Source organism: Cornus florida, unplaced genomic scaffold (assembly GCF_030987335.1).
Source record: "Cornus florida cultivar Cherokee Brave unplaced genomic scaffold, ASM3098733v1 CherokeeBrave_3.0.0_Hap2_Chr02, whole genome shotgun sequence".
Classification (NCBI taxonomy): Eukaryota; Viridiplantae; Streptophyta; class Magnoliopsida; order Cornales; family Cornaceae; genus Cornus; species Cornus florida.
Genome location: NW_026775572.1, coordinates 47158155 through 47169548, shown reverse-complemented (window position 1 = coordinate 47169548; position 11394 = coordinate 47158155). Strand labels below are relative to the sequence as shown.

Below are 11394 nucleotides of genomic sequence, written 5' to 3'. Positions count from 1 at the left end.
CTCCTCACCGGAACCCTACCGGACGCCATAGCCGACCTCCCAAATCTCAACCACCTCGATTTGACTGGAAACAATTTCTCCCGCTACATTCCGGCTACTTTTGGGAGGTTTCGGCGACTCGAGGTTCTCTCTCTTGTTGAGAACCTTTTCGACGGGGTCATTCCGGGGTTTTTGGGGAACATTTCGACTCTGAAACAGCTCAACCTCTCGTACAACCCATTTTCGCCGAGTCGGATCCCGCCGGAGCTCGGGAATCTGACGAACCTCGAGATCTTGTGGCTGACGCCGTCTCCGTTAATGGCATGTGAGTAAGAAGCTGAGGTGGAAAGTTGTCATGTTTTTATTGAATTGGGTACCAGGTGGACAAGCTTACGGGTACCATTGGGCTACCCAATATCCTCTCGTCTTTCTTGGCCCATTACATACCTGTATATTTTTATTTTATATGGCTTGCGTGCGCTGTACACTAATGTGATATCGATACAGTGCGTCCCTCATTGTTTGTTTCACATTTTTTATTGACGAGTACCGGAGTTATAAAAAAATTAAAATAATTCTCTATTTATGATTTAAAAATAATAATAAAATAACAAAAAAATAAGAAAAAAACTAAAATAACCCTCTATCAATACTCCATCTCTATTCTGACTCTGAACTTTCTTTCTCTCTCTCTACAACTGCCAACTACAAAATCTACAAGAATCAGAAGTTCAAAACCCATATATTTCAGTTTGTCTATCTATCAATCAAAAGTTCAAAACCTATATCCACATATCATTTCAGATTGTTCAAAAAAAAAATACTAACGTATTTATTTGCCCTGTTAATTAACGATTGGTTTGGGATCAATAATTTCGGAATCATGTATAATTTTTAGTCAGATGAGAGACTTGTTAAGTGCTTTGTGAGCTGGCCGGACAACATGGAGGTACAAAATGCAGAAAGATGAGATGAGAATGAGATGGAAAGTTAGCTGTTTAGTTGTGGATGTGGTTGGGTTCTGACAATTTAATTTTAAAAGTATTGCTGGATGTGTTTAAGTAAAGTCAATGCAATTGAATAATATAAGTAGATGACACAAATTCTACTGATGTATGTTTGAGATCAAATTCCTTTTTGTTACACAATCTAATTGGTGCAACAAAATCTAGCTGACAAACATCAATTCGAGATTGAAATCTTTGATATGCAAGCTAACTCTCTCTCTCTCTCTGCAACTGCAAACTACAAAATCTACAATAATCAGAAGTTCAAAACGCACAAATTCCAGTTATCTCTCTGCAAGAATCAAAAGTTCAAAATCTATTACCTATATCAAAACCCATATCGGCATATCATTTCAGATTGTTCAAAAAATCAAAACCCATATCTTTCAGTTTCCTTCGCCCATTGTTCTAGTTCGAGTTCGCCGTTTGCAAGCTTCGGCCGCTGTCTCTCAACTCTCAAGCTTGCCCCCCCTGCATCTGCTAACTTGTATATATGGGTTTTGTTTTAATTTTTTTTTTCTAAATCAACTAATCAAGGTCTATAATTCTTGTTTTACAAACTAAATCCTATTTGGTGAAATTTTTTATTTTCTTTTTAATATAATTTTTTTAGGGCAAATCATTTCAGCCTCCCCCCAATCGCTTCCATCTCTATTCTCGTTCTCAACTCTGAACTTACCCCCCTCCCCCTCCTCTCTCTCTCTCTCTCTCTCTCTCTGTAACTGCAAACTACAAAATCTACAGTTCAAAACCCATACAAATATATATATATATATATATATATATATATATATATATATATGATGAGGGCAGTAGAGGAATAATATAAGGGCAATTTCGAAATAAAGGCTTTAAAATGGTCATGTGCACACATGACCAATTGACATCCAATTCTCACCGGAATAGTCGCCGGAGGTGGCTTGATTGCACATTTTTATATCTAGTATGGATTTATATAAATAAATCTAACAAAAGGGGTGTAATTCGCACAAATTTAAAACCACATGGATGTTTTTCAGACTTTTTCCTTTTTATATATCTATATATTTCCTTAAAACATACTCTGTAATCAACATTACTCAGAAAATACCAACTATAGTCTTAATTATCTCTTGGTTACTGTCTACTTAGGATTTGGATCTCTCTTGTCCCTTATCTCATCATGTATCATCTTGTGAGCTAATACACTTGATCGATCATAATGTAACACGTTACATCACGAAATATAATACTTAATACAATAATAATATAATGTTTATGTAACACAATTATAATAGTGATGTAACATTCATGTAACATATTATATTCTGTTGCAACGCTACAATATTATTGAATTAAGAATTGAATAGATTTATGTACTTATTGCATTAATAATTTAAAGTTGTTACATTGTCGATTTAACCGTACAAGACAAACAAGTCATATTCTAGTGCCCCGGCCTTCAAGGATGGCCATATGACGATGCGAGTTTTTCACAATCTTCTTCATGCTTTTGTCTTGGCACATCAATTCAAATCCCAATTGATGTCCCAAACACAATATAGCAGTCCCAAAAAAAAGAAAAAAAACGAAAAAAAATCAATGAAGAGATTTTAGAATCTTGAAAATCCTACATCCTTGCAACATTTGGATCCCACTATCTGTCTCCCGCTTTCTCTCTCTTGTAATTTATATAGCGAAATTTTGTATGTATATGTGTGAGTATTCAATTTCATAACAAGATTGTGTCTGTATATGTGTGAGTTCTCAATTTCATAGCAAGAGTTTGTATGTATATGTGTGAGTATTCAATTTCATAGCAAGAGTTTGTCTGTATATGTGTGAGTTCTCAATTTCATAGTGGTCCAAGTAGTCACTGTATATAGAGGGTGTATCTCGGACAGAAAATGACTTAAAAGTACTTGTCCTTATCATTGCAACCATGTAACATGATGGTGGTGGTGGCCGGTGCTGGTGGTGGTGGTGCAATCTGTGTAGTGAAGGTTGAATTCCGCAATGATGTGAAATGGGAATCTCCTTTTGGCCACTCCAAAACAAATGATGGACCTAAAATACAACATTTGCAATTGATGTCATCTCAAAGACCATTTTGCAACACTCATTTTGTACCAGGTAAATCTGTTTTCATTGGCGAAAGGTCCAATCTGACCATAAAACTTGGGCTTCTTATCTGCACACACGTTAGGCTTTTGAAACGACTGGTCATTGATTTGTATTGGGAGGAAAACTTGACAAATATCAAATGTTTAAGTTTATCAGTTGTGGAGTGTTTGGTTCAACTGTGCATTCAGAATCTAGTCTCTATTTGTGATATGATATATAAGGGCATGTTCGGAAGGCCAAAACGTTGTTGGTTTTGTGGTTTTGGTTTCGGTTTTGGGCTCATATCTCGTTTGGTGTGGGCTGATTTGGTTTTGAATACTGTAAAAACAATACCAAATTTGGGCCAAAACCAATATCAAGAATTTGGTGATATTGGTTGATTTTGTACTGTAGCGGCGGTATCAGATTGGGCCGAATACTGTAGCGCTGGTATCAAGTGATACCAAACACTGTAGCAGTGATATGATGTATAAAAACATACTTTTTCTCAAATTAGGTCATTTGTGCCTCTTGTTTCTCTCTCTTCTCCCGCATGTCTGAGAGGCGATTTGGGGCGATTTGTTGTCTACCTTTGATATACAAAGGTTGTGCAAAGATCTTCGAAAGTTTGTAGATCCAACATCAAACCAGTGGTTGTCGTACCTTTCTGTTGTTTGATTTTTCTTTGTTTTCGCACATCTCTTTGACGCGATTTTGGGGTTTCAACTTCAACCCTTCTCAGTTCAGTCGTTGTGCGAGGTAGTTCGAGGCTTTTGTGCAACACCGGGTCTTTGAAGGAGCTGCAGGTAACGGCACTAGGAAACCTTAACCCTAAAATTAAGACTCTATTTGTATGTATTTTCAATTTCGAGTTTCTGTATGTGGAATTTTTGTTTAATTATGTTGGTGGTATTCTCAATTCTCAGATCTATGTCTGTTGTCTGATTTGTCTCTATTTTCGCGCATATCTTTGACGCGATTTTGTGGTTTCAACTTCAACCCTTCTCAGTTCAGTCGTTGTGCGAGGTAGTTCGAGACTTTTGTGCAACCAGTCTTTGAAGGAGCAGCAGGTAACGGCACTAGGAAACCCTAACCCTAAAATTAAGACTCTATTTGTATGTATTCTCGATTTCGAGTTTCTGTATGTGGGATTTTTGTTTAATTGTGTTAGTGGTATTCTCGATTCTCAGATCTATGTCTGTTGTCTGATTTGTCTCTATTTTCGCGCATATCTTTGACGCGATTTTGTGGTTTCAACTTCAACCCTTTTCAGTTTAGTCATTGTGCGAGGTAGTTCGAGGCCTTTGTGCAACCAGTTTTTGAAAGAGCTGCAAGTAACGACACTAGGAAACCCTAACCCTAATTAAGACTATTTGTATGTATTATCGATTTCCAGTTTCTGTAAGTGGGAAATTTTTTATAATTATGTTATTGGTATTCCGTATTTGTTATGGCTTGAATATAATTAGGAAGTGGTACTCTGTTTTCAACTTTATTTTGTGATTGAGTGCTGTATTTTTCTTTACCAATCCTGAATTAATTTGATTCTAAACTCCTTATTTAAAGACTAATTGGGCGAGCTTAATGAATCTTTAGACTTAAAATTGAATATGTTAGGTCGATTAATCTGTCTAAAGACAGAAATTTTAAGAAATTTTGTCAACATATGGAATATGTAGTTTTTTGCCATCATATGAAAATGTTAGGTCGATTAATCGCATATTATGTTTGTATTCTTCTAATTAGTAGTAGTGGTTACACCTTTTTTATTTTTTATTTTTTTTTTAATGCAGTACCTGAACTGGACACTTGTACCAGAAAAAGTGCACCAAAAAAAAAAAAAAAAAAGCCAAAATTAAAAATTGTATTATGATACTCATAATGTAAAGAGAAATGCAAATAATTACCTTTAATTACATATGTACTGCATAAATGCAAAGAAGTACTTTTATTTACATATGTACTGCATATACTGATACTTTGTTTGGTAGAATAGAAAAAAAGTTAGAGGGAACATTGAAAATAAGGGGTGAATGAGAAATTGGGTTTTTTTTTTTTTTTTTTTTTTTTTTTTTTTTTTTTTTTTTTTTTGATAGAAAAGAAGATAATAAATTAACAATTTATTATATTCTCAAGAGAGAATGAAGGATAAAGTTTTAAATTATTTTTTTCATTACGTTGAGTAATATTTATAATATTGTAATTGATAGTAATATAATATTGTAATTATATAATAATTTATTTCTCTTTCCCTTCTTCTTCCGCTCATTTTTGGACTGAATTTTTTTTTATAAAGAATGAAGAATGACACATTATTACTATTATCCTTTCTTTCATTGCATCATTATTATCCAACAAAAAATTGCCCCTTATTGAAGTGTTTTATAGATAGTACTTTCTTCACTTATCATTGACATGTTGAATTATGAGTCAAAACACAATTCAATGTACTAAACTGTTCAATTACTTAATAATAATCAGATGGACATGAACAATGACAATGTTGAGCAATACTCATCAAGAGACATTCATTCTCTTGATGATGAGAATAGTGAGGATGTTGTAGTTATTGAACAGGCTGATGCTGCTATTTGGTGTGATGCCCATCAAGAGAAATTCATGCTCTTGATGGAGGAAGAGGTTGGAAAAGGAAATCGTACAGGCACGACTTTTAATCCAATTGGGTGGACACATATTGTGGACGCAATGTTATTAGAAACTGGAAAGAAGTACACGAAGGACCAATGTAGACAAAAATTCAATAATATAAGAGCACTGTACAAAGATTGCAAACAAATATTATCTGAGACTGGTGTAGGGTATAACAGTGAAACTGGGATGATTGAGTTGGAAGCTGAAAGATGGGTTCGATTGTACAAGGTTAGTATTTCAATACGTGTCTATTTACCATTCATACAGTTAGTAATTAGTGATTTAGTATTAAAAGGGTTTGATGAACAATAATTGTAAGCTAATAACGTGTAGGTTCTCAAGTATGGCAAAAAAATAAAAAAACAGGGGTGTAAGAATTATAAGCAGATGGTAAGGATTTTTGGGAATACACATGTTACTGGCAAGCATGTTCATCCTTCTATGAAGCCACCTAGACCTCACCGAGTGCTAACAATGCCTCAAGTGGCAACACGTGAAGCTGAAATTCATAACACTGAGGGCAATGCGGGCATGACTGATGTAGAACGACCTAATGTAGAAGGACCTATTGACCTCAATTCTACTCCCAAACCTGTAGCTAAGAAACAGAAAAAAGAAACTTTTTCAGAAACAATGTCTTTAGTGATGGAATGTTTGACTAATATTGGGAACGCGAAAGCTGAGAAAATTGCAAAAGTCATAGCAGAATCATCTTCTAGTTGTTAACCATCTCGATTTACCGAAATGCCTGAAGTGACATCTCCCAGTAAAAAAGAAAAAGAAATGGATCCCCAGCTTGAAGAGTTCGTTAAGATCGTCAACACATTAGTGGGGATTGATGATACCCATTATGCTAAAGATCATAAGGATGTTTGGTGAGGACAAGGTGTGGAGGGACATATTTCTTCGCATTCCTTATGACAGGAAGGTTGGGTGGGTGATGAATCAGCCTCTGTGATTTCTTCGGTATCTTACTTTTATGTGCTTTTAAATGACTGCTTTATAACTGCTCTTACATTACTGTTGGATGACTGTAATGAATTTTTCTTATCTACTGCTTTTACATTATTGTTGGAAGACTGTATTTAATTCCTCTATCTACTACTTTTAAATTAATGCTGGATAACTATTTATGTTCTATATCTATTACTTTTACATTATTACTGGATAATTGTATGATTTGGTATGTCTTTTCCATTTTGCTTAATTTTTATTACAATAACTACTTCTGTTTATTCTTAAATAGGACAGTAGCTATGGACATAAGGACAATATTAACCATTTATGATGATGATGATGAGGAGGAAATTCTTGTATTGATCGCAGCCGTATATGAGTACTATCATAAACATTTTGATAAGCAACGTTGTAGGGATTCCATGTTACAAGGGGAAGATTACATATTCGAGCTCTTAAATGGACATGAAAATAGGTGTTATGAAAATTTTCGGATGTACCCCAACACCTTTAGGGCATTGTGTCGTGAGTTGAAATTGTTAGGATTGAAAGATTCAACATTTCTAACGATAGAAGAACAAGTTGCAATTTTCCTACTTACTGTGTCTCACAACGAAAGGAATCGTGTCATTGCTGAAAGATTCCAACACTCTACATCCACAATTTCATATCACTTTCATACTGTCTTAAAGTTAATTTGTGAGTTAGGGACTAATATTATTGTTCCCCCGGATTTGAATGAAATTCCTAAAGAGATAAAGAACAATCCAAAGTTTTACCCATACTTTAAGAATTGTGTAGGAGCCATAGATGGTACTCATATCCATGCTGTAGTACCAGTTGACCAACAAATACCCTTTCGTGGTAGAAAGGGTGATACGACCCAAAATGTCATGGCCGTGTGTTCATTTGATATGAAATTCACATACATTCTAGCAGGGTGGGAAAGGTTTGCTAATGATTCGAAGATTTTAAATGAGTGCATTCAGAATCAGGATTTCAATTTTCCATCACCACCCGAAGGTAAAAATATTACCTTTCCATATTTATGCATTTAACATTGCAAATACGTTAATTTTAATACTTAACATACTTAACATGACAGGTAAGTTTTATTTAGTGGACTCTGGGTACGCCAATCAACCGGGGTTTTTGACCCCTTACCGAGGTCAACGTTACCACATGCAGGAATATCGTAGACATATTAGATGATCACGTGGTAGAGAAGAGGTGTATAATTTTAGGCATTCGTCATTGAAGAATATCATAGAGCGATGTTTTGGGTTGGTAAAGATGAGATTCGCTATATTGAAGCAAATGCCCCCTTATCACTTTGACACTCAAGTTCTTATTGTCATTGCCTGTTGTACATTGCATAATTTTATAAGATCCCAAGGTGAATCTGATGAAATTTTTGATTCTGAAACCCCTCAATCTTCACAAAATGAACCTGATGTGGATGACGATGTTCAGGTGGTCAGTGCTACTAATACACAGATACGACAGATGGATATTTATCGTGATGGTATTGCCAACCTAATTTGGGAGCACTGTAATCACTAATTATAAAACTGTCTAATAGTGTGTAGAATTTTAATATGGATAACTGTAATTACTAATTATATTACGTAAATTAAACTCAGATGCTCCTTATTTATGGAAAACTGTAATAACTAATTATATCAGGACATCAAATATTAAATGCTTTAGTACTTGTAGGCGCACTTATGTATAGGTTTAAAGGTGAGCGACCACAATGTGCATGTGGTAGAGGTCCTATGCATCTGTATAGGGCTCGAACTCCAAAAAATGATGGTCGATAATTCTATAGGTGTCTAGCTCGGGAGGTATGGTTTTAAACTTTCAGCTGCTATTTCTGCTACTGTTTCCTAATTGTATAATTTATATTTCTTGTAGTCACATATGAATGCATTTATGTGGGTGGATGAGTTGCACCAAGGTGCACAAGTTGAAGAACAGGTTCAATCTGACTTGGACAGAGTCATTGCAATGATTCAAAATGAACAATGTAGACAGAAGTACATGCTCTTCCTAGGTTGTGGATGTCTTGCTATCACAATCATGTTTATTGTGATTGTCCTCTTGTTGCTCATTATCGTTGTTATTGAAAGATAAAGTTAGATAAACTTCCATCTTTTGTAATATATGACATGTAATACGTATTTAGTTAATTTCCTGTGTTTTATTTGGTATGTAATATATACTTAAATGGTATATTTTGAACTGCGTATTAGTTGCTGTTGTGTTCTCTTCTCTGTCATTTTGGGAGTAAGCTTTAGGCCATTTCTAAAATTTGCTACTGAGGTCATTTACACTCTATTTGCAACTTAGTCTGAAAAAAGGTTAGATATATCTTATTTAGTACTTCTAATTATTTCATTCCTACCGTGTGTTATTTTGTTTTTCTCTAATGTTGTTCATGTGTTTTGTTTTGCATGAGGTCATTTACACTTTAATCTACAACTAAGCCTGAAAAAAGATTAGATATATCTTATTTACTACTTCTAATTATTTCATTCCTACCGTGTGCTATTTTGTTTTTCTCTAATGTTATTCATGTGTTTGGTTTTGCATGAGGTCATTTATACTTTAAATTTACAACTAAGCCTGAAAAAAGGTTAGATATATCTTGTTTACTACTTCTAATTATTTCATTCCTACCGTGTGTTATTTTGTTTTTATCTAATGTTGTTCATGTGTTTTGTTTTGCATGAGGTTATTTACACTCCAAATTTGCAGCTTAGCCTGAAAAAAGGTTAGATATATCTTATTTACTACTTCTAATTATTTCATTTCTACCGTATGCTATTTTGTTTTTCTCTAATGTTGTTCATGTGTTTTGTTTTGCATGAGGTCATTTACACTCCAAATTTACAGCTTAGCCTGAAAGAAGGTTAGATATATTTTGCTTGAATTAAATTTGTGGACGGTGTCCCTTGTTAATTGAATTTTGTGGGCGGTATCCCTTGTTGAAATAATTTTGTGGGCGGTGTCCCTTGTTAAATGAATTTTGTGGGCGGTGTCCCTTATTGAATTAATTTTGTGGGCGGTGTCCCTTGTGTTTATTGTGTTTTGAAATTTTGGAAATGTCAATTTTTAAGGGGAAGTCATGCCGGATTTTTTAAAAATAAAATAAAAAAAATTGAATTTAACTCTGCTTTATATTTTGCTACTATAGGTAATATCTTGTTTTACATTCAAATTCATTTTTTGCTACTACATTAAAGGATATGGCAGTAAGTTGTAGGCAGTGGCACCAGTGGGATTGATAGGAAGCATTCTCTAGTTGCTGCAACTCCAGAAAGCTACTGATCTCTAAGTTAATCAAATGGAGGCCTGTGCAACTATAAAGAAGTAGGTGTACATTTTATGGAATGAATATTAGTGATCTCCAGTTGTGTGTACATTTTATGTAAGTGTAATGAAGTATGTGTGTACACACATACTATTTTTAAGGAATGTCTAGCTCATTATATGTGGAAGTATATATGTGAATGGTGCAACACTCAAGCTCTTAAGATTGTGATGTACAAAGCAAAACTATACGTGAAAGTATATATGTGAATGTTGTTCAGTCTTGTAAGAGGGATCTTCCTTGATTGCTTGCTTTTAATCTTTATTCATATTTATCAATTCTGCTTATGGTTGGATATTATATGAAATATTCACAAGTCTGTTATCAAAATAAATACTCAAGAAAAGGGGAAATGGTCTCGGGATCTTACAAAAAAAATATTACCAATTTGAAGGATCTCCACTACAAAATTTCAAACTAATCTAAGTGAAGTAATACTTTTTCTCACAAGCTTCAATATCCACCAAATCTCAACTCTGACCAATTCAAGACGATCAACGTTTTGGCTTTGTTTCTTGTTAGTTTGAACTACAAGGATCTCTCTCTCTCTCACATTCATTATATATATATATATATATATATATATATATATATATATATATATATATGAAACAAAACAAAGTTAAATGGAATGCAAGCCAAAAGAAAAAGATAAATAGAGTGCAAAGATCTGCTCTCATTGAAAGATTATTACAAAGTTAGATTTGTAATTTGGTTGCCATTAATCATGTTTATGCAGATTTATTCATTATTACAAAGTAGTTTGGTTGCCATTATACATGTAAATTTATTTATAATTTTTTTTCCCAACTCTAATGCAGAATTTTTTTTTTTTTTTTTTTTTTTCACAAATTATCTCAAATCATAAAGAAAAATGAACTATTTTACATATAAACTTATAATTGTGTTCATATATATAATTTTTCAAAACAAAAACAAAACAGTCTTTACCAAACAGGTATTCTGTTATTGATTCAAAATTTTTGATAACAAAACACTAGTCCCAAACGTGTTTTGTTTTCGAATTCCTGAAAACGCATGATAATACCAAACGCGTTATCATGTTTCTGATATACAATTATCAAAAACAAAACAATCGTTACCAAACATGGATCCGATTTCTACTAAAAATATACCAATACCAAAACGGTTATTTTCATATCATACCAAACCATAACATATAACGTTATCGCCATCCAAACGGACCCTAAGCGTGTTAAGGTTTGTTGTGTGGGAAAAAAAACACGAAAATAAAGACAAGATGGAGACTTGATAACTTGTAATCTCCTTTTGTTTATTATGTGGTGCACCGTGGTCTTAATTTTTTTTCTATTTTTGTTT

The 11394-nt window shown here is 33.8% G+C and overlaps 1 protein-coding gene across 6 annotated transcripts; it reads left to right on the top strand.

Moving 5' to 3' along the window:
* The first annotated feature begins 3020 nt into the window (after positions 1-3020).
* On the top strand, positions 3021-10268 carry LOC132294899 (uncharacterized). 6 transcript variants are annotated; one of them, XM_059792918.1, is made up of 4 exons: positions 3045-3874; positions 4078-4138; positions 5550-7700; positions 7783-10268. In XM_059792918.1, the coding sequence occupies exons 3-4, from the start codon at positions 6836-6838 to the stop codon at positions 7887-7889; spliced, it is 972 nt and encodes a 323-aa protein (XP_059648901.1). In that variant the 5' UTR covers positions 3045-3874; positions 4078-4138; positions 5550-6835; the 3' UTR covers positions 7890-10268. The 6 variants fall into 6 exon arrangements, 5 of the variants coding, with proteins under 5 accessions (XP_059648901.1, XP_059648902.1, XP_059648903.1 ...); XM_059792919.1 differs by having other exon boundaries at positions 3995-4138; XM_059792920.1 differs by having other exon boundaries at positions 3046-4138; positions 5550-5948; positions 6054-7700.
* The last annotated feature ends 1126 nt before the right edge of the window (positions 10269-11394 follow it).